This window comes from Pelophylax lessonae (genome assembly GCF_965119305.1).
Source record: "Pelophylax lessonae genome assembly, chromosome: 12".
Taxonomy (NCBI): domain Eukaryota; kingdom Metazoa; phylum Chordata; class Amphibia; order Anura; family Ranidae; genus Pelophylax; species Pelophylax lessonae.
Genome location: NC_138779.1, coordinates 105,600,117 through 105,623,456, shown reverse-complemented (window position 1 = coordinate 105,623,456; position 23,340 = coordinate 105,600,117). Strand labels below are relative to the sequence as shown.

At 39.9% G+C, this 23,340-nt stretch overlaps 1 protein-coding gene across 3 annotated transcripts in view; it reads left to right on the top strand.

Annotated features, from left to right (window-relative positions):
* GRIN2D (glutamate ionotropic receptor NMDA type subunit 2D) overlaps positions 1 to 23,340 on the top strand; it is a 1,144,270-nt gene that overhangs the window by 521,911 nt on the left and 599,019 nt on the right. For all 3 annotated transcript variants that reach the window (XM_082274380.1, XM_082274379.1, XM_082274378.1), the window contains one exon: positions 6,988 to 7,436. In XM_082274380.1, coding sequence (XP_082130506.1) covers positions 6,993 to 7,436 — 444 coding nt within the window. In that variant the 5' untranslated portion in view covers positions 6,988 to 6,992. The remainder of the gene's footprint in view (positions 1 to 6,987; positions 7,437 to 23,340) is intronic.

Sequence of the window (23,340 nt, the reverse complement as noted above, 5' to 3'; positions counted from 1 at the left end):
TTTCTGTGATATAATATTCCTTGACTAATATGTCTTTGTTCCCTAAGCTTACAAGAGTAATTGCATTGGAAAAAATATAGCTGATAGCTGCATTTTACGTGGTTTTTCAATTGTAGGATCATGAATTATATTAGCTTACAGGTTTTCAAATTTTTCAGACTAAAAAGAGTGTGGATCTGTATTATTATTATTGGGTATATATAGACAGTGAAAAATCAATACACATGGTGTTCAAATATGGAGTGCTATAAGTGTATTGGTTGAGTGCCATCGGTCTGAAGTATCATATAAAAATATCTAACACAAATGAGGCTAGTGGTATGGCACCGTTAAATATCGAAATTACTATCCTACATATTCAAAAATCTTTTACATCCCTGATCTGAAATTAGTTTCATAAATATTTTATTGAATACATGGAATAGTACAAAGAAAGGATTCCAAGTACATCAGGTTGTGGGGCCTAATCCAGATGTGACCACTTTGGCAAGATATAAAATGAAGAACTTTCAAGCAAAGGAACCAGAGTGAACAGTAAACTAATAAACAGACACAATAGTAACAAAATCCCCTGGGCACCAAAGTAAAGATGCTTATTACGCCCCCCCCCCCCCCCCCCAGGGCCGACAGGAGAAGAGGAAGGGGAAAAAGGGGAAAACAAGGATCCGGGGAGAGGAATAGGCGTGCCATCCGTGCACCCGTCTCCACCTGCAGACTCAGATCCAGGGAATCGATACTCACGGTAGAGCAAATAGGCATCAAAAGAAAAAGAGAGTCTTGTCTATACTCCCGTCACACACATTCCTGGATCACCAGGCTCATGGACACTGAAAATCACAGATCAATGCACATACTCGCCAGCACACCATGGATCTTCAAATGCAGTCCAAAGCTTTTATTGCAGAGAGATCACATCACTTGCCGACCGGCCGCTGTGTATTTACAGCAGCAATGTGGCTCTATTGCACAAAACGACGTACCTGTATGTTATTTTGTTTAATAGCCACTAGATGGAGCAATCGTGCAGCTGGAGGCGGGATTGTGCCATGATTGGCTAGCAGGGATGTCATCAACGGGTCTGGTGGACCCAATGTCCGCCGGCCACCCACGATCACGGGGGAGCAGAATGCCAGTCTGTCTATGTAAATAAGGCAGATCACTGTTCTGCGAAGGGACAAGATGGAGATCTTGTGTTCCTGCTAAGCACCTAAGCAGGAACCTGAATCTGCGTCTTCCCACAATAAGTGCAACCCCCCACAGTTAGTAAGCACCCACTAGAAACACATTTAACCCTTTGATCACCCCTGATGTTAACCCCTTCCCTGCAGTGACAGTGCATTTTTTTTAGCACTGATAACTATTAGTGCCACTGGTCCCCAAAAATTGTCAAAAGTGTCAGTTAGATGTCCGATTTGTCCCCACTAAAAACGGCTTATCATCACCATTACTAGAAAAAATAAATACAAATAAATAAAAATTCCATAAAAAGATTGCATCGTTTGTAGACGCTATAATTTTTGCGCAAACCAATCAATATACGCTTATTGGGATTTTTTTTTGTACCAACAATATGTAGCAGAATACATGTTGGCCAATAAAAATGTATTAGCTGTTTTATTGCACAAAGTATAAAATGTTGTTTTTTGTTTTTTGTTTTTCAAAACTGTTGCTCTTTTATTGTTTATAGCTCAAACAATTAAAAACCGCATGATCAAATACCACCAAAAAAAGCTCTATTTGTGGGGGAAAAAAGGACATACATTTTGGCCTGGGTGTGTTTTATTTTTATTTTTTCAACAAGACAACAAATGAAAGGAAAGGGGGAACTCAACCACTAAGGCCATACATCTGTAGTTATTACTGATAATTGGATGATCATGTTGCTTTAGTGGTTGAACCTATATGGTTTTGACAAAGCACGCATAGTCATGTGTGAAACGAGCCAATCCTTTTGTCCCCTGCCTATGCCTATAACATTCATGCTTGGTTTTAAATAATAAATAAATACATTTTGATTGCATCCTATGGGAAGTGTGGCCATTCCTCATTCATTGGTTCAATACTTTCTGCAGCAGTGGCAGGGCGTGCACCCCATTTCCAGCCCAGTAGATCCACCTGGAGCAGCGATATCTGGTTAAGTTTAATGTTTGCCTGGCACTCTGCTTTAAGGTGTTAACCACTTAAGCCCCGGAAGATTTTACCCCTTTCCTGACCAGGGGGTATTTTGCGATTCGGCACTGCGTGACTTTAACGGACAATTGCACGTTCGTGCGACGCTGTATCTAAACTAATTTGGCGTCCTTTTTTTCCCACAAACAGAGCTTTCTTTTGGTGGTATTTGATCACCTGTGCGATTTTTTTGATCACGCGGTATAAACAAAAAAAGAGCGTAAATTTTGCAAAAATAGCAATATTTTTCACATTTTTATATATGAAATTCCCCCCCAAAAAAATGTAATAATCAAAATTTTTTTAAATTTTCGGGCCAATTTGTTTTATGCTACCTATGTTTGGTAAAAAAAATTGCAAAAAGCGCATTTTGATTGGTTTGCACAAAAGTTATCGCGTTTACTAACAAAGGGAAAGATTTTTGTCATTTTTGTTGTTTTTTTTTTAACGCGTAATGGCAGCGATCTGCGATTTTTTTTGCGGTACTGCGACATTGCGGCGGACAGATCGGACCCTTGACTGACATTTTTGACACTTTTGGGGTTACCAGTGACATTTCTACAGTAATCAGTGCTATACATATGCACTGTTACTGTAAAAATACACTGGCAGTGAAGGGGTTAACTTTTTTTGAAAGGGAGGGGCTATGTGTGTCCCTAGGGGTGTGCTTTCTACTGTGATTGGCTGTGGCTTCAGATGTATGAAGAGTGATCAACGGTTCTACATAGTAGAACCGTATAATCATCCTTCATACACAGGGGAGAATGACAGGCAGCTTGTTTACACAAGCCGCCTGACTTTCTCCCTCTCCCCCGCCGATCGCAGAGTGACCGGCGGACATCGGGTCCGCCGGTCACACGCGCAGGGGGGTCCGTGACCACGCGGGAGCGGGAGCGCGCCTCCGGGGGCGCGCGCTCGCACCCTAGACCCTCACAAGCTAGTGACGTAGCCCTACGTCACTTTGCCTGTGAGGGGCTGACTGCCGACGTAGATCGGTGTTAGGCAGTCGGCAAGTGGTTAATATACATGTGAGAATCTTCAAAAACTCACCTCCCCCCATCCTGAGGATTTGAGCGAATCCATATTTGCGCAGTTCATTTCAATCAGCTCTAATCGTTATCTTCTCAGTGACTCTCCTAGCCACATGCCATTTTCCCTGTGGGAATTCTAGACTGTTACCTGAAGCAGTACAGAACAGCAATACAATGTGTGCCAACTTTTTATAACAGCAAAGCAGTTTATTATTTTTTTGTGCAGTCTCAGTGGGGTTAATAAGATCAAAGGCTGTTTATTCCTTTCAATCTATCATAATGTTTTTCGCTAGCTTTGCAAACAATTTGCTAAAAAGGCTTTTTTGTTGTTCTTTTCAACAGATATGATGCACAGTTTGCAAGTGATTTGTTTGTAATGATTTAGTAGAAGACAAAAGAATCATGAGGAATATTAGATGTGCTTGTTTCTCAGTGGAGGAAAGAAGAAAAAAATAACACTTTCTAGTTTCCACAAATGGTGCTGTAATGCTGTGCGGATCAGTACCCAATAATTATAAATGTCTGTATATTCAGCAATTCCTGTCTGTTCTACAAATCCATCTGGCCTTATCTTAAAGACATTAATGGAAGAGAAACATGACTTGAAGTTCATGTTCATGCAAATAGCTGTCTTCAAAGAAATTCTTGAAGAACATGGTTCGAAGAGTTTTGAGAGCTAGGAGAGCAGACTAAGGAAAAGAGTCAAGGCGTGAGATTTTGTTTCCCGGGGGGTGGAAGAAGGTCATCCACGTGGCAGAGTCAATATTCAGCCTTAAGAAAATTCAATGCTGCAGGAGCTATAGACAAATTCTGTTACAGACAAAGCACAGGGGGTTAAGAGTTTCAGACATCCAATAAATCTGTTCCACGATGGGTACACATTTATATACTCTTGGAAGCATCAAAGATAGCATTCAGTGATATTTTTTCCTATTTTCTAAAAAGTAAAATGATAGGTATTTGTGATAGCATGGTCTACACTATATCTTGTGATAGATCAATCAAAAGGTGCAAATTTGTATTGTAGAGCAGTGTTCCTCAACCTTTTTTTAGCTAAGGCACCTTTTAAAAATTATGGACAGTCTCGAGGCACCCCATTCTAAAATGTGAAAACTATTCTAATAGTTTTGCATAATGCAGCAAAATCCACATAAGTAAGACACGCAACGTTAGAGGTGATTTATTCTTCCACATACACTTTTGCAAACTAGTACTGACTTGTATTATAAGGTTTCTCTTCTCCCTCAATGTAAGTCCAGCCAAGAAATATACTGTGATTGCGTCTAAAAAAAAGCCGGGTGCCACAGACGGATGGGGCCCCTGCTGGATACCTACATTTAAGCCTCATTGACCCACTTACCATACGGTATTGGGGGTCAACATCTTCCGGTGAGTTTAAATTCTTACACCATACTCCACGAGCACGGAGGGTGACACCACCATTGTATATATCTGAGGATTGTCTTCAGGCAGCTTTTTTTCAGACGCAATCACAGTATATTTCTTGGCTGGACTTATTTGGACTATGTTGCATGATGGACACGTAGCAACAGTATTTCCACAACTTAAAAAGAACGTTTTTTTGCTTTACGCATGTCCAGTCTAACAGATTTTTATTTAAAATATGTTTTTTTCTTTGGCATATGACCCTGCGGCAGGGTCTTATGAGCATTGCATGTTTAACCTTTACATATTTGCACAGATACGCACTAATTGTATGCACTGTTTAAATGCAATTTATAATTTTACATTGTATTTTTATATCAATATTTATTTGAGGATGTATTTACATGGTGCACTTCATTTGATAGTAATTGGCAACTGACAGTTGATAGAGCACCTTCCACATGTACACTGGTATATTACATGTGCAACAAGCACATATACTCTAGTATTTGTCGGGTCAACAGTCCTACTATTATATAAAATATCACTACCAGTATAATTTTTTTCACCCCCTTATCCCTGAGACATGCGCTGTTGGTAATATTTATATTACATTCATTTCCATCCTTTACCATTGTGGGTTGTCTACAGCAGCAGTCATTGTTTTCATATATATAATTACTTTTTTTTTGTTTTTTGGCGCAAGTGTTTTAACACATCACAGGGCTGCTGATAAGGCAATTGAGCCAGCCCTCCTGTACGGGGCCCAGACCCCATCATTTCAAAAGGGGGGGCCCTCCAAACCCCATCAGAACAAAAGTCTCCTATGCTTCAGCCTAGGCTCACACAAAATTTGTCTATAGCTCCTGCAGCATTGAATTTTCTTAAGGCTGAATATTGACTCGTGGATAACCTTCTTCCATTTGGCTGCACTGCAGGAGGATTGGTTCTAGCACATGCACCCCTTCCATCTGCTGTCCAGGCTTCCCTCCTCTCCCACTTGACAGCTGCTGTGGGCAAACAGGGAGATGTATCAAAATGGCGAGCAGGGGAAGGGGCTGGTAAATATGTAATTTCCCGAGTGAACACAGTGAGTGATCAGTATCAACCACTACTGTGTCCATTCATCGCTGAAGCATCACTGTGTTTACTATGCTTCAAGTTATGAATGAGTAGGAAGCCTCAGAGCACATACTATTCATTCATCTGCGCAGCTGAGGCTATAGAAAAAGGGACTATTAAATCTATGTCCTTTTGTCACTTTCAGCCGGAGGAAGGGGGCACTGTCGGTTAGGCTGTATGGGGCCCCATGATTTCTAACAGCAGCCCTATATGCAGGTGACTGACATCCTCCTTTTCAACTGGTGATGCCATGGTTCACAATGTAAACGTGTGGCTTTGTGCAACTAACAGGCAGCTTTATCCACACACCAGCTTGAATAGAATTTTTAGGCAATTTTTAGGCATTTTGCCAATGCACCCCTGAAGAAATCTTAAGGCACCCTGGTTGCCTTATTAAAGAACTGCTCCTGTCGAAAGGTTTTTTTGTTGTGATACTTGACCCAGTGTGCACAAGTGATTGAACGTCTGATTCATATAGTAATGTTTCCTGAATGACCAAACCAGTTGGAGAAAAAGTGTCGTAGCAACCTGCAATTAAAAATATTCCTGGGAAATGTAATGCTTCAATTCAGTTTTTTTTTTACTTTGGAAATAAATTAATCAATAGTAGATTACCTGTAAAAACAACAAATATGAAAAATGTCTGCTGAGATAGGTTACTTTTTGAGAAGATCTTGGGTATTAATGGATTTTAATGTATTCATGGCTATTGTACTACATATAGCATGTAGTTCCATATGAATCCTTGCCTTCTGAGCTAAATATCAGTTTGAGCAAATAAATTCACTAATTTCTACTGCCTACTTATAACAGACAGTAAAGCTACTGACAGATATTTAATGATCCTGCTGCTATTAGGGAATAACTTAGATGTTTATGAGTACCTTCAGACTTGAGCAGGAATCTCAGATCTTGCAGGGAAATATATCATCTAGATTGATTTTTTTTTTTGGCCAATAGCTATACTGTTGAAGATAGGGCTCACATTTGAGTTGTAGAGGGCCTAGGCACATGCAGTTATGCAAATTGTACTAGTGTATACAAATAAAAATAAATTGAGTGTGCAGATGTGTCCAATCCCAACCTAATGCATATTACCACCTTAAACCTACCAGTGCAGATACATGTAATATACTGCAACTGTAATCACAACAATTTAATAAGTATATATGAAAAATAATATTTTATCCTAATTTTACACTTCATATTTTTTTCCTGAGTGCATCCTTCCTCATTCATAATCCTTACTTGTATTCTCTGTTCTTTTTCATGCACACAGAGTGGATGCCAAAACCCTTCGAGATGTGTTTTCCACCAGCTGTCAACACTGCCTTTGTGCCGGCTGCTGCTAGGATGCTATTTCTGATGGCCCTGGCATGCGCCAGCCCTTTTCTAGAATTTCGAGAAGAACCTGCAAGATCTCTTAACGTGGCCATAATTTTTAGTGGTACCTCTTACCCACCGGAGAGTGCCCGCTTTGCACCCTCAGCTTTCCGCAATTTTTCTATGGAAGTCAATCCAGTTTCAGTAATACTTAATGACACAAACCCTCGCAGCCTTATCCTGCAAATATGTGATGTTCTGTCCAGCCTGCGCATTCATGGAGTTGTCTTTGAAGACGATACAAGAACAGAGTCTGTGGCTCAGATACTGGACTTTATTTCTGCACAAACATCCATGCCTATCATTGGAATTAATGGAGGATCTGCAATTGTGCTTACACCAAAGGTATGTAGAAATTTAATTTTTTATTTTGTTTACGTTTACGTTTATGTATGTATGTATGTATATATATATATATATATATATATATATATATATATATATATATATATATATATATATATATATATATATATATATATGTATATATATACACATATATATACGTATTTATTTTTAAAGGAAATCACTTTATTCTTTATAACATAGAGACATGTGGTTCTGTAGTCCTCGGAGATACCTGAGAACAATGTAATTGATAACAGTCAGCAGAGGCAAATTATACAGGAAGCTTACAAGATTTCTGACAGGATCAATAGATATTTTTGCAATTATTAAGCGGTAATAGTAAAACCTTTTTCAATGGGATTATTACTAAACCAAAAGGGACTAAATAATAAAAGCTGATTGTTAGGGTTTACATACACTTTAATATTGTCCCATCAATGATGGATGGTCTTATTAACCAAGAGTATGGGAGGTAGTGGGATCAGGCTCCTAACCCAGAAAGCCGAACAGTATTTGTATGGCAGGGCCTCCTGCGATCCAGGTTCTGACTAATAAGGATGGGCTTTATGTGCAAGTTGAACATACGTTCGACTCCAACGTCAGGTGTCCGTGTGTTCGCTGAATACATGAAAACCCGGGCGCTCAGCAGGAAGTTTGTCCGCCGACGAGCGCCCCATAATGCACTGCATTATCGCAGTATGGCCTGGTATTGTTCAGGAGGAGGGGGGGGTGCTCACTCGTAATCCCCCTTTCCTGACCTGCCCGGCTGCATGGTCGGATAAGGGTCTGGTAAGGACTATGGGAGGGGGACCCCCACGCTGTTTTTCTTTTTTAATTTTGGCGTTTTTTTTTATCTGTATTGCTGTGAGCCGACAATACATTACAGCCACAAGCAAGTTTAAATGGAATTTTTTTCCTTTGGAAATGTCAGTATTGCTGCAGCAGGCTCCCTATATACTACAGATGCTCCACTTTACAGGCACATTACCGGGACCCCCCAGGCACTATATTTAAAGGAATTTTTCATTTTTATTGTTTCACTTAAAGCATAATTAAAATCACTGCGCCTTTAAAAACGATAGTTTAAAAAAAATGTAAATCAACCTCTTTGTGTTCTCATTGGGGAAATTTTCCCTTTACCACCAGTACCTGCAGCAACAAAACCTGTCAGGAGTTCTAACCCTTTCAGACTTTATCTATATCAAAATGGCTAGATTTCAGCTTCAAGTAACTGTCACATACAAACATCATTCAGCAGCTATAGATAATCTATGTTTTCTGAAGAAGGGAAAGAGAGGAAGAGAAAAGTATCCACTATAGTGGATATTCCTGCACACTTTTGATTTAGTACAGCTAACAGCTAGCAACCCAGTCTTGATTAGCAGTCTATTGTATTTAAATATTCCCTGGAGTTATTCTTTAATCCAAAAGGTGAAGACAGACTCTCTAAAATAATGAACTATCCCAATACAATGATAGAAAACCTCTATGCTTAGATTGGTGGAAACACTGGAATATTGTGTGTACAATGCATTTATCTCCAATTTTACTACTAGGTGGAATTACACACAGAGAATATTAAAATGTTGCTGTTACAACCAATAAACATGCAATCCCTCTCCTTTTCCAAGCATTTATGGGCACAATGTATCTGGTAAAACAATGCTGGGGTGAGGAAGGATGAGTAAATGCACTTAAAACACGATCAGCAAAATGTTTCTGTAGTACCTGGCAGATATCCTGAGTAGGATGGGAGGCATTGATAATCTAGCCACGCATCATTTTGAATTCCTACCGAATGTTCTCCACAAGTTTGTTGAAAGATGCATGAGGCCAAAGCGCATCTCCTGTATCTACATTAAAAACTCTTCCCTGCCTTGAATAGTAATATGACAGGTTCTCCATCATGTCCAGTAAGTGACCTTGGTTGTTCCATCAAAGTGATTTGCTGGGAATGATTTACAGGAAAGAAGCAATTCATGTTAATCGTATTCCAACTATTGAACTAAAGACTACAACATGAGGAAACTTGGTTCCTCTCTTTCTTGCTTGGTTTGTAAATAGGGTACAACAGTGGTTGTGCTATGGATTTAATATACTCAATAAAGTTTTGAGAAAGGAAAATAAAACCCATTTTCTCATATGCTTTACTATAATATGTGTAGCAGTCATACCTCTGTATTGTAAACAATGTTATAGTGTTCCTGTGAGGGGGTGAAGAACAGAGGCATGTGCACAGTTTAGTGTGCACATCTGGCATGTCTTTGGTGCCCCAGAGAAGCGGCTGAATTGTTTTGGGTTTTTTGTCTGCTCATCTGAAGATGACACACCTCGTCACCCAGCACTTACCGACACACCTTGACTGTGTTTCAAATAATATATTAGTACAACCTAAAAGGAGAAATGATTAGCAAATGTATTTATGTAAACAACTCAAAAGACAATACCATTACTCTAAAAGATATGGTTAAACACATACAGTATTCTGACTAACAAAAATTAATAGAACTGAACTGCATTTACCTAACAACAGTATATAAAGACAGCCCTAACTTGCTATAACAGGCCCAGTTTTATTCCACTGGCCAGCAATTAATGAAAAAACAATGTAAGATGGAGTGCTTAACCACTTTCCCACTGCTCACTGTGCTGCTACTGCGGCACAGTGGCTCGTTATCGTCTGGCGACGTAGCCCTACGTCACCAGACATTCCCATCTCTCGCTCCCGCTGTTTTCAGTCACAGCGGGAGTCGGGCCAGGGGAGGAGCGGCGGTGATCACCGCCGCTCTTCCCCGATCCTCGGGGATCGAGTGTGGAGATCCGCCCGCTTGTGTAAACAAAGCGGGCGGAGCACCTAAGTGACAGGCAGGTCAGATTGCAGGGTTCAGCATAGCTGAACCTGCGATCTGTCCCTGTGTCACTCAGTCACCTCCCCCCACACACGTTAGTAAGCACCAGGCATACATTAACCCCTTGATCACCAATAAAAGTTAACCCCTTCCCTGCCAGTGTAATTTTTACAGTAACAGTGCATATTTATAGCACTGATTACTGTAGTAATGTCACTAGTACCCCCAAAAGTGTCAAAAATGTCAGTCAAGGGTCCGATCTGTCCGCCACAATGTCGCAGTCCCGCAAAAAAAAACGCAGATTGCCGCCATTACTAGTTAAAAAAAAAACCCAATAAAAATGACATAAATTTCCCGTAGTTAGTAGCTGTGATAACTTTTGCGCAAACCAATCAAAATACGCTTATTGCGATTTTTTTTTACCAAAAATATGTAGCAGAAAACAAATTGGCCTAAAATGTTAAAAAATTTAGATTTTTTAATTTTTTTTGGGGGGGGGGGGAATTTCATATAAAAAAATGTGAAAAATATTGTTATTTTTTCAAAATTGTCACTCTTTTTTTGTTTATAGTGCAAAAAGTAAAAATCGCACAGGTGATCAAATACCACCAAAAGAAAGCTCTATTTGTTTGGGAAAAAAGGACGTCAATTTAATTTGGGTACAGCGTTGCAAGACCGCGCAATTGTCCGTTAAAGTAACGCAGTGCCGAATCGCAAACTATGGCTTGGTCAGGAATGGGGTAAAATCTTCCGGTCTTAAAGCGGTTAAAAATACGCTCATTGAGAATTATTTTGTCAAAGACATGTAGCTAAATAAATGTTGGCCTAAATATATGACAAAAATTTAATATATTGGATATTTTTTAACTGTCAAAGTAGAAAAATATTGTTATTTTTTCAAAATTGTTGATTTTTTTTATTAATATCGCAAAAAAAAATCGCAGAGATGATCAAATACCACCAAAAGAAAGCTCTGTTTGTGGGAAAAAAAGAAAATAAGTTTCGTTTGGGTACGGCATTGCATGACCGCGCAATTGTCAGTTAAAGTCGCACAGTGCAGAATCGCGAAAAGTGGCCCAGACAGCAAAATCCTCCGGTGGTAAAGTGGTTAAAAAAAGCACAACGGTTCCCAGCAGACAACAGATTGACTTTCATGATGTTATTCTCTTACGAGTCCCAGGGCACCCTCTTCTGGGTCTCCGGACATGTGCTTTGATTCAGTAAAAGTCCAGTTTATGTCAGACAGGGATAGGTATTGCTGATGATCTCTCTCTTTCATTCCTGCTGAGAGAGTCCCTCCTTTACAAGTGGTGAGAGTGCTCACTAGTACAGTCTGATCTCACCAGACATCCAAATCACACCCTCCCAGGCAGAAGGTTCTCATCTGATTGTGGCCAGCTATGAAATGGATCGGTTTATCCAGCAGCAGCTCGGTCTCTGATCAGCACAGCATCAGATACAGAAAGAAAAAAAAACCTCTGGCTACACACCACTTGTCCCCCTTAACTGCAAACTTGTCATGCTCTTTCAGCACAGATGTGGGCTGCTCTGCACATGAAAATGGTTTCAGCAGCACATGGTCCCCTCAGTTGCTTCCTCTCTGCATTCTCCAGGCTGGTGTCAGACAGAGCTCCCACTTTCAGCAGTCCAGTTCACTGTCCTCTTGCTCTGTTTCATCATCCAATCACCATTCTCTAGCATTGAAATAGATCCAGCCATGATGGCTGCCCCCTCACTGGAAACACTCCATTGACAAGCATTGCAAAGTGGTCTCCTTAAAGATGGGTGCTGCACTTCTGCATTAATGAATATTCAGTTTAACCCTGTCCACAATGCATAAGGATAATACACGGCAACAAAGGTGGAAGTTCAATGGAATTTATCAGCTACAGTCCAGGTTACACCAGGAAAAATAAAATCCTGTGCACGTCCGCAGAAATTAAATATTATTGGCCTGGTCAATTAGGATGATCATAGATACTAAACCCTGATGGAGACGAATTGAAGATGTTAGCTTTGGATTGATGAAGCAGGTCATGACTATCACATTGCTGGAGGGAGCACATTGGCATGTAAGTTTGCCATAATATACAAATGTGCTGTGCATACTTGCACCAGCTAGTAAGTCTCTAGATTCTTAACCATTTGCCTACCACAGTAATTGTGTTCAAAATATTATTGATCAAACTTGAAAAAATACATTTTCTCTGTTTTTTTTACTCTATTTTCCCCTTAAAATGCAAATACATTTCAAAAAAATTCTCAGAGGACTTTAGGATCACAAGAAAGCCCAGTCCCCCCCCCCCAAAGAAAAAAAAAAAGCAATATATGTATCAATTCTTTATCACAAGTAATTACAAAGTTATAGACTCATGTATAAACACAAAGCAGAGATGTAAAAATATGGTCTGGTCCATAGGGGATAAACAGGTGTTAACCACTTCAGCCCCTGAAGGTTTTACCCCCTTAATGACCAGGCCATTTTTGTTGCGATTCGGCACTACGTTGCTTTTACTAACAATTGCATGGTCATACCCAAATACAGGGAGTGCAGAATTATTAGGCAAATGAGTATTTTGACCACATCACCCTCTTTATGCATGTTGTCTTACTCCAAGCTGTATAGGCTCGAAAGCCTACTACCAATTAAGCATATTAGGTAATGTGCATCTCTGTAATGAGAAGGGGTGTGGTCTAATGACATCAACACCCTATATCAGGTGTGCATAATTATTAGGCAACTTCCTTTCCTTGGGCAAAATGGGTCAAAAGAAGGACTTGACAGGCTCAGAAAAGTCAAAAATAGTGAGATATCTTGCAGAGGGATGCAGCACTCTTAAAATTGCAAAGCTTCTGAAGCGTGATCATTGAACAATCAAGCATTTCATTCAAAATAGTCAACAGGGTCGCAAGAAGCGTGTGGAAAAACCAAGGCGCAAAATAACAGCCCATGAACTGAGAAAAGTCAAGCGTGCAGCTGCCAAGATGCCACTTGCCACCAGTTTGGCCATATTTCAGAGCTGCAACATCACTGGAGTGCCCAAAAGCACAAGGTGTGCAATACTCAGAGACATGGCCAAGGTAAGAAAGGCTGAAAGACGACCACCACTGAACAAGACACACAAGCTGAAACGTCAAGACTGGGCCAAGAAATATCTCAAGACTGATTTTTCAAAGGTTTTATGGACTGATGAAATGAGAGTGAGTCTTGATGGGCCAGATGGATGGGCCCGTGGCTGGATTGGTAAAGGGCAGAGAGCTCCAGTCCGACTCAGACGCCAGGTGGAGGTGGAGTACTGGTTTGGGCTGGTTTCATCAAAGATGAGTTTGTGGGGCCTTTTCGGGTTGAAGATGGAGTCAAGCTCAACTCCCAGTCCTACTGCCAGTTTCTGGAAGACACCTTCTTCAAGCAGTGGTACAGGAAGAAGTCTGCATCCTTCAAGAAAAACATGATTTTCATGCTCCATCACACGCGTCCAAGTACTCCACAGCATGGCTGGCAAGAAAGGGTATAAAAGAAGAAAAGCTAATGACATGGCCTCCTTGTTCACCTGATCTGAACCCCATTGAGAACCTGTGGTCCATCATCAAATGTGAGATTTACAAGGAGGGAAAACAGTACACCTCTCTGAACAGTGTCTGGGAGGCTGTGGTTGCTGCTGCACGCAATGTTGATGGTGAACCGATCAAAACACTGACAGAATTCATGGATGGCAGGCTTTTGAGTGTCCTTGCAAAGAAAGGTGGCTATATTGGTCACTGATTTGTTTTTGTTTTGTTTTTGAATGTCAGAAATGTATATTTGTGAATGTTGAGATGTTATATTGGTAAAACTGAACTTGTGTATAGTGGTGTATATACACACATACATATATTTTATATACACACCTAGACATATATAGGTGTGATAGTAGCAGAAATATATGCTTGCGCTAATGAAATCATTTACAGTAATATATTTCTGCTACTATCACACCTATATATGGCTAGGTGTCTATATACATATAATTATGTGTGTATATATACCACTATACACAAGTTCAGATGTTTTGCCTGCCTCAAAAGAACCCCAAAAAATGCCAAAAAAACGCTAGCGTCAAAAAAAAAAATGCCCAGGTGTGTTTTTGCTGGCATTTTTTGGGGGTTTTTGGAGGCAGGCAAAACATCAGAACTTGTGCACAGTAGCACTATACACAAGTTCAGATGTTTTTCCTGACTGCAAAGAACCCAAAAAAATGCCTTCTATTAAACCGGCAAGGTGTTACAGCAGCGAAGCCAACCCCCTGAGCTGAAAGTTTTCTAATACAAACTATCTTTTTTTTTATGGTTCTGGACATGCTATAGAGCTGAAACTTCACATGTACACTTTTTAGACCCCCCAGATCTGAAATCCAAAGTAAAAATCAAAAAATCTCTTTTTTTTTTTAATTTTTTCAATAATTGGCTTTTTTTTATCAAAAATTACAATTTTTAAGAACTTTTTTTGTGTGATTTTGTGTCTGGGGGGTCTAAAAGGTGTACCTGTGAAGTTTCAGCTCTGTAGCATGTCCAGAACCAGAAAAAAAAAGGACTGTATGTATTAGAAAACTTTCAGCTCAGGGGGTTAGCTTCTCTCCTCGGTTTTCACACCTTGCCGGTTTCAAAGCAGGCATTTTTTTGGGTTCTTTGCAGTCAGGAAAAACATCTGAACTTGTGTATAGTGCTACTGTGCACAAGTTCAGATGTTTTGCCTGCCTCCAAAACCCCTCAAAAAATGCCAGCAAAAACACACCTGGGCATTTTTTTTTGACGCTAGCGTTTTTTTTGGCATTTTTTTGGGTTCTTTTGAGGCAGGCAAAACATCTGAACTTGTGTATAGTGGTATATATACAGACATAATTATATGTATATAGACACCTATCCATATATAGGTGTGATAGTAGCAGAAATATATTACTGTAAATGTACATTTATTTCTGCTACTATCACACCTATATATGTCTAGGGGTATATATACAGACATATATGTGTATATATACCCCCTATACACATGTTCAGATGTCATGTCTGACATCAAACATGTCCTCAAAAAAGCACTGGCAGCCCCTGCAGCATAAAAAATGCTTGGCTGGTGAGAAGCCATATTCCTGTGCCGAAGCAATTCAGAGAAATGATCATTTCTCTATAGCGGTCACCCTGCTATGGAAGGGTTTTGTCACCCTGCCATAGCAGTCACTGCCAGTTAACCCTACACTACACTACGGCCCCCTTACACTTAACACTTTCCCTACAGAAACTAAATTTTTGAAGCTAACTTAAGTGTAAAGGAGCACTCTAACTACACTAGATATCCCTTTCCTCACACTAATAAATAGCTAAATGACACTTTTAAAGTAAAATTAACAGAACTGCTTCCACTCTCTTCCATGTCCAGTATAACAATGCTAGGAATATGGCGGGGGCGATCTTATATACTGGGGGGCGTATTCACTAATGATTGGTCTAGGGACCCCCTAGTCACTCCAATCACATTCCTAGCATTCTCCTGCCCCCTCAATTGGCTTTTGCTAATGGTTCTGGTCCAATCACGGGCTTTTAAAGCCCATTTCCTGAAGCATTGCATTTTGGGCGGTTCTGGTTGCCGAATTCCGAACTTTTTGGGCAAAAAGTTCTAAATTCGGCCGAACCTCGAACACCCAATGTTCGGGCCGAACCGATAGTCGACCCGAACCGTTCGATCATCCCTACTTGTTTGTAGGACAGTAGTACTTCTTCGCCAATTTTAACCCCCCCCCCCCCAATCCAATGCTTTATGTTTGGGAATAACTTGCTCAGTGATCCCACAAGGGATCACAATTGCTCAGAAAAATCTGCCTTCAATGGGAAAGCTTTGGCGTAGGATTTGTAGATTTGTAGGAAATAGTACTTGAAATTTATGCATGTCATGCCTGAGTTGCAGATGCAGGTGCACTTATATATTGCCAAGTGGTACTCTGAGTTTAAAATCTTGGGGGGATATTCATTACATTTCAATCATGATAACTTGCCCTGATTAGAAATTGATTCGTGTTCAACTCAGAAATATTAAACGTACTTTATAATTAAAAAAATCTCTAATCCAATTGACCTTTCTAAGAAATGTAATATAATTTCATATTAGTGCCAGTTTGCATAAAAGTCAAATATGACTGATGTAATCCAGTCAAACTCCTCCTGAAAAAAAAAAAAAACAATAATTACAGATTCATAGTGTAATCTACTATATAGCGGAAGTTGACAAAAGGCATTTTTATATGCCATAGTACATTTAAAAAATAGATGACGTTAGTATTAACGTATACAAATTTAACAACTTTTATTTGCTAGACATGCAACATTTACATAACGGTATTTACAATACAGTGTTTTAGGTTCTCCCTCTAGTTATCATTTTTAGGTTAAACACTGCAGTCAGCACCTGTGCTTAACTGCTTCTAAGAGAATTTTAGCTACAGCATATGATATATAAAATCTGCATTGTTTCAATGAGTTGTTATACTCTACGTCTAAGACCCCGTTCACACTGGGGCGACCTGTCAGGCGACCTGGTCGCCTGACAGGTCGCCGTAGGTCGCCTGCCATGGAGAAGCTGTGGACCCGTTCTAATAGGAACGACACAAGTCGCTCCGACTTAGAAAAAGGGTCCGGAGCTTCTTTGGGGCGACCCGGAGTGACCTGCATAGACTTCAATGTTATGAAGTCCGTGCCGGCCGCTCCGAGGTCGCGGTGCGAGCAGCGCTCCGCGGCCTATGAGGTTGCCCCGGCAAGTCGGATCGCCCCAGTGTGAACGGGGGCCTTAGTCAGAGCCAACTTTTGATTCTTTATTACTCTATACAAAATTTCAACACAATACAATGTGAATCACATGATGCTGGAATCTAATTTTTATTGACATTGTATATGGTGTTCAATACAGACTAAGTTTTGCGAAAAAAAAGTTAAAAATCTGATTCACTCTATTGGAACGTAGGACGTTTTTTCAGACACTGGGATTTTAATTTACTAAAATTTGAGAATGCAAAATCTGGTGCAGCTGTACATGGTAGTCAATAAGATTCTAACTTCAGCTTGTTTAATTAAGCTTTGATAAAAAAAAAAAAAAAAAAAAATGGAAGGTGATTGCTTTCTGCAGAGCTGCACCAGATTTTTCACTCTCCAGTTTTAGTAAATAAACCCCACTGTTGCTTTGGCACTACAATTTGTTGATTTACTAAAGGCAAATGGACTGTGCACTTTGAAAGTGTAGTTGCACTTTGTAAGGGCATTTGCTCCAGAGGGAAGCTCTGCTGACTTTGATCATCTAATTTTTTGAAAGCAAAAATGCTGTTTTTTATCTTCACCTAATTTAAAAAGCTCTGGAGTAGATGCCCTCGGAGAGTGCAACTACACTTGAAAAGTGCACAGTCTATTTGCCTTTAGTGAATCAACCCCACTGTCCCCTATTCCATTCAGGGTAAAGTGACACTGCCTTTGTGAAGGGTTCCCTTGAGCTCTTGATACACATCTTGACACCACTCTCTTGAAGGTTCCTGGAGCTTCAGAGCATGGTAGAGTATGTAACCTTTTCCCATGTGACAGTGCTTGAGACTAGCGATTAGTTGCTAGACCCAAGCGTTGTCACATGACCAGGAATGTGACATCACTATTCAAATTAGTATCCACCACAATACTATAGATTAGGGATCGACCGATATCTTTTTTTCACTGCTGATACCGATGCCGATATTTTGGTCATCGCATATCTGTATTGGCTGATATGGGCCGATATCTTCGTACATTTAAAAAAAAAAATATTTTTTTATTTTTTTTTTACTTGACAGGTACTTGTGAAGGGATCTGGGGGTCTAAAAGACCCCAAAACCCTCCTCTGCACTTAAAAGCATTCAAAATGCCAAGTTTGGCTGTTTTGAATGCTGTCATTTTTTTTAACCTAGCGCCGAGTACCCGGAAGTGATGTCATGACATCACTTCTGGGTTTTTGCATGGAGACCCGATCAGAGCCCAATGCGTCTTAGATCGAGTCTCCTGCGGCCATGCAGGCAGGTCTCCCGTCCCACCGTGGAAGGTGGCGGGGGGGGGGGGTGACGTCTCCTTCCACTCCTTGTAATGACAGCCGAGTGGCTTCTCAGCCTCATCAGTTGTCATTACAATACAGCTGACTGTCGGCTATAGATGCCGGTACAAGGGTGATGCCTCTAGCTGCAGGCATCACTCCGGTACAAGCACTTTCCGAAATATCGGTAATATCGGCCACCACCTTGGTGGCCAATTCCGATATATCGGGGAAAGTGCATATCATAGAAACATAGAAACATAGAAACATAGAATGTGTCGGCAGATAAGAACCATTTGGCCCATCTAGTCTGCCCAATATATCTGAATCCTATGAATAGTCCCTGGCCCTATCTTATATGAAGGATAGCCTTATGCCTATCCCATGCATGCTTAAACTCCTTCACTGTATTTGCAGCTACCACTTCTGCAGGAAGATTATTCCATGCATCCACTACTCTCTCAGTAAAGTAATACTTCCTCATATTACTTTTAAACCTTTGCCCCTCTAATTTAAAACTGTGTCCTCTTGTGGTAGTTTTTCTTCTTTTAAATATGCTCTCCTCCTTTACCGAGTTGATTCCCTTTATGTATTTAAAAGTTTCTATCATATCCCCTCTGTCTCTTCTTTCTTCCAAGCTATACATGTTAAGGTCCTTTAACCTTTCCTGGTAAGTTTTTTCCTGCAGTCCATGTACTAGTTTAGTAGCTCTTCTCTGAACTCTCTCTCTAGAGTATCTATATCCTTCTGGAGATATGGCCTCCAGTACTGCGCACAATACTCCAAGTGAGGTCTCACCAGTGTTCTGTACAGCGGCATAAGCACTTCTCTCTTTCTACTGCTTATACCTCTCCCTATACATCCAAGCATTCTGCTGGCATTTCGTGCTGCTCTATTACATTGTCTTCCCACCTTTAAGTCTTCTGAAATAATTACTTCTAAATCCCTTTCCTCAGATACTGAGGTCAGGACTGTGTCAAATATTCTATATTCTGCCCTTGGGTTTTTACGTCCCAGGTGCATTATCTTGCACTTATCCACATTAAATTTCAGTTGCCAGAGTTCTGACCATTCTTCTAGTTTTCCTAAATCCTTTTCCCTCCAGGAACATCAACCCTGTTACATATCTTTGTGTCATCAGCAAAAAGACAAACCTTACCATCGAGGCCTTTTGCAATATCACTTATGAAGATATTAAACAAAATTGGTCCCAGTACAGATCCCTGAGGTACCCCACTGGTAACATGACCTTGTTCTGAATGTTCTCCATTGACTACAACCCTCTGTTGTCTGTCACTCAGCCACTGCCTAATCCACTCAACAATATGGGAGTCCATGCTCAATGACTGCAGTTTATTGATAAGTCTTCTATGTGGGACAGTGTCAAAAGCCTTACTAAAATCTAGATATGCAATGTCTACTGCACCTCCTTCGTCTATTATTTTAGTCACCCAGTCGATATATCGGCTTTGCCGATAATCGGTCGATCCCTACTATATATACTATATATTTTAGTGCCAGCTATGAAGAAAGGCAGGATCGGTAAAGGAGCACCAGCAAGGGGTTCATGGGGGAAGAGGTCAGCAGTGAGATGGCTTGTATAGGTCTGAGTAGATAGGGATGTGGCGCAGTCCAGGAAGCAGGAGCTCCAGTTAAAACGAGAACAATTTACTGATAGTGCCACTCAATGTAGTAAGCATAATGACATGTTAACACTGTATATTTTGAGAATCACACCCAGAAAACAAGACTACTGCTAGTGTGCTGCTACTATACAGACAGAATAAGAATAAAGATTGAGAATTACATCCAGCATACCAAAGATGAGAAGGGATACTGTGCCGCATCCATATATACATAATAAAAACAAATACTGAGAATTGCACCCCCCATACAGGACAAAAGAAGTAATTGAATTAAGTTATTCATAACAACTGTTTTCAAACTGTGACAAGCACCAATGGTTAAAATGAGGCATGAGACTTCTCCTGTGGAAATACGAATGCTCATATCCCTCACCTGACCAGATATGAACTGCATAGAAGGCCAACTTATTTTTGTCAAATCAACCCTCTACAGTGCAGTTCATTTTCTAACAGGAGATGGATGTGCATAGCATTGCATATGACATAATACAGCAACAAAATTTCTAATTTAGTAGTATAGTGGCTTTTTAAAGAAAGCATTTCCAATTTATAGTTGAGTCATAATGTGCCATGAGTCATCTAGAAGGCAAGCAATGTAAATGGAGCTGTTTGGTATGTTGGAGAAGTAGAAAAAACTTGTATAGACAGAATCTGTAGAAGATAGTGGGACAAATTGGACAGAATGTAGATAGGGATTATTGTACACAGGCATTAGGAATCAGTCAAGTTTTGAGATCAGTTTAAGTGTTCCATAAAGTCCAACTCAATATCTGGTAAAAATGTTTCATTGATTTACGCAAGCTCTAAAGTGAGCAGACGTTGTGTGGATGCATCAGGCAGAAACTGGACAAAGTGCATGAGTGGTACGAGTGAATGGAATATTGAATGGAAAGAATGGATGGAATATGTAATAGGCAAAGTGGATGGACTAGGGAGTGGGCAGAGTGGATAAAATATGAAATGGAAAAAAAAATTGATAGAATATGGCATAGGTAGAGCAAATATAATATGAAATGGGCAAAGTGGATGGAATATTGAGTGGGAAGAGTGGAAAGAATATGGAGTGGGTTGAGTTAATACATTATGGAGATTACAGAATTGACAGAGTGGATAGAATATGGAATATGCTGAGTGGATTGAATCTTGAGTGGGCAAAGTGGATGGAATGAAGTGGGTAAAGTGGATACAATATTCAGTGGATACAGTATAATATGAAATGGGCAGAGTAGATGGAATAGGCTGAGTAGATAGAATATTGAGTGGGCAAAGTGGATGGAATGAAGTGGGTAGAGTGGACACAATATTCAGTGGATACAGTATAATATGAAATAGGCAGAGTAGATAGAATAGGCAGAGTGGATAGAATATTGGGTGGGCAAAGTGGATGGAATGAAGTGGGTAGAGTGGATACAATATTCAGTGCACACAGTGTAATATGAATTGGGCAGAGTAGATGGAATAGGCAGAGTGGATAGTATATTGCTTGGGCAATGTGAATTGAAAATGGAGTGGATTGAATATGGAGTGTGCAGAATGGATAGAATATTGAGTGGGCAGAGTGAATGAAAGCAAGGTTAGACCTGTTTTGGGTTTGCGTACATGGCAGGGTGCAGTTCAGAGGCTGTATTCTGACACAATGAAAATCCTTTTCTTCCTTAATTGGCTGTTCAAGTAAGTTTTTTTCCCACATGCAATTCAGCTAGTGTTTTTTCCCATTGTTTTTAGTGTGCGTTTAGTTGAAAATTCAATATGTATTTTATGGAGCTTTTAATATAAATTATATGTATATTACATTGGTGTACTATATTTTGAATTCCATTCACAATATGTGTGCAATAGAAAATCAATCCATTTTATTTTATTGGTTTGTTATAAATCACTATGTGAAATATGTACAGCAATTTATTGTATGGTTTGAAAGAGATTGCTCTTGGGGGTCCCTAGGGCTTATACCATGTGAGGAAAAAGTAGAAAAAGTCTGAGAAAAACTGGACTACAATGTAAACAGAATTGTAGCTTCCTTTTTTTTTTTTTTTGCTGTAATGATAGGGTATAGCCTTTGAATGTGTCTGATTGCTACCCCATCAAACACCTTTCAGAGAAGCCCTTTTATCTTCTAACAAAGAGCAGGGACTATGTTCCTAAACCATTTTCTAGAAAACACTCCTTCACCTGCATAAAACGTTGTTTAGTAATAGGGAATAATCATACTGCTCTTGTATTGTGCTGGCAGTGGTTGGTATATGTTTTTCAAGATTTTGTTCAGCACTTTCTTTTTAGATACATATACTGGGGGAAACGGAATAATCTTCCTTTCCAAATTCATGACTTTAAAGGGTTTGTGTCAACAGGATTTTGGAGTCAAAACTGCTTCTTTCCCCCATAGATGTCAGGATAAGAATGCAAAAGCTGCTTGAAGCAGATTGATGCAAATTAGAAAGTGGTCAAATCCAGATCATTTGCACCTGTCAATTTGATCTCAAATGCAACCTGAAAGCAAACTGTATTTTCCCATCGACAAAAGCCCAAAGTCCATTGACACAAGCATGAGCAGTGATAACTTTAACTAAAATGCAAGCAGCTGTTCTGATAAAATGCATGTTACTTTAACCACTTAAGCCCCGGAAGATTTTACCCCCTTCCTGACCAGGGCCTATTTTGCGATTCGGCACTGCGTGACTTTAACGGACAATTGTGCGGTCGTGCGACGCTTTACCTAAACAATTTTGACATCCTTTTTTCCCCACAAACAGAGCTTCCTTTTGGTGGTATTTGATCACCTGTGCGATTTTTTGATCATGCGCTATAAACAAAAAAGGGCGTCAGTTTTGCAAAAATAACAATATTTTTCACATTTTTTTATATGAAATTCCCCCCAAAAAAGTGTAAAAATCAAACTTTTTTAACATTTTAGGCCAATTTGTTTTCTGCTACATATTTTTGGTAAAAAAATCTCAAAAAGCGTATTTTGATTGGTTTGCACAAAAGTTATTGCGTTTACTAACTAAGGGAAAGATTTTTGTCATTTTTGTTGCTTTTTTTTTTAACGAGTAATGGCGGCGATCTGCGATTTTTTTTGCGGGACTGCGACATTGGGGCGGACAGATCAGACCCTTGACTGACATTTTCGACACTTTTGGGGTTACCAGTGACATTACTACAGTAATCAGTGCTATACATATGCACTGTTACTGTAAAATTACACTGGTAGTGAAGGGGTTAACTTTTTTTTGAGAGGGAGGGGTGGTGTGTGTCCCTAGGGGCGTGATTATAACTGTGATTGGCTGTGGCTTGAGCTGTAAGAACAGTGATCAACGGTCCTACATAGTAGAACC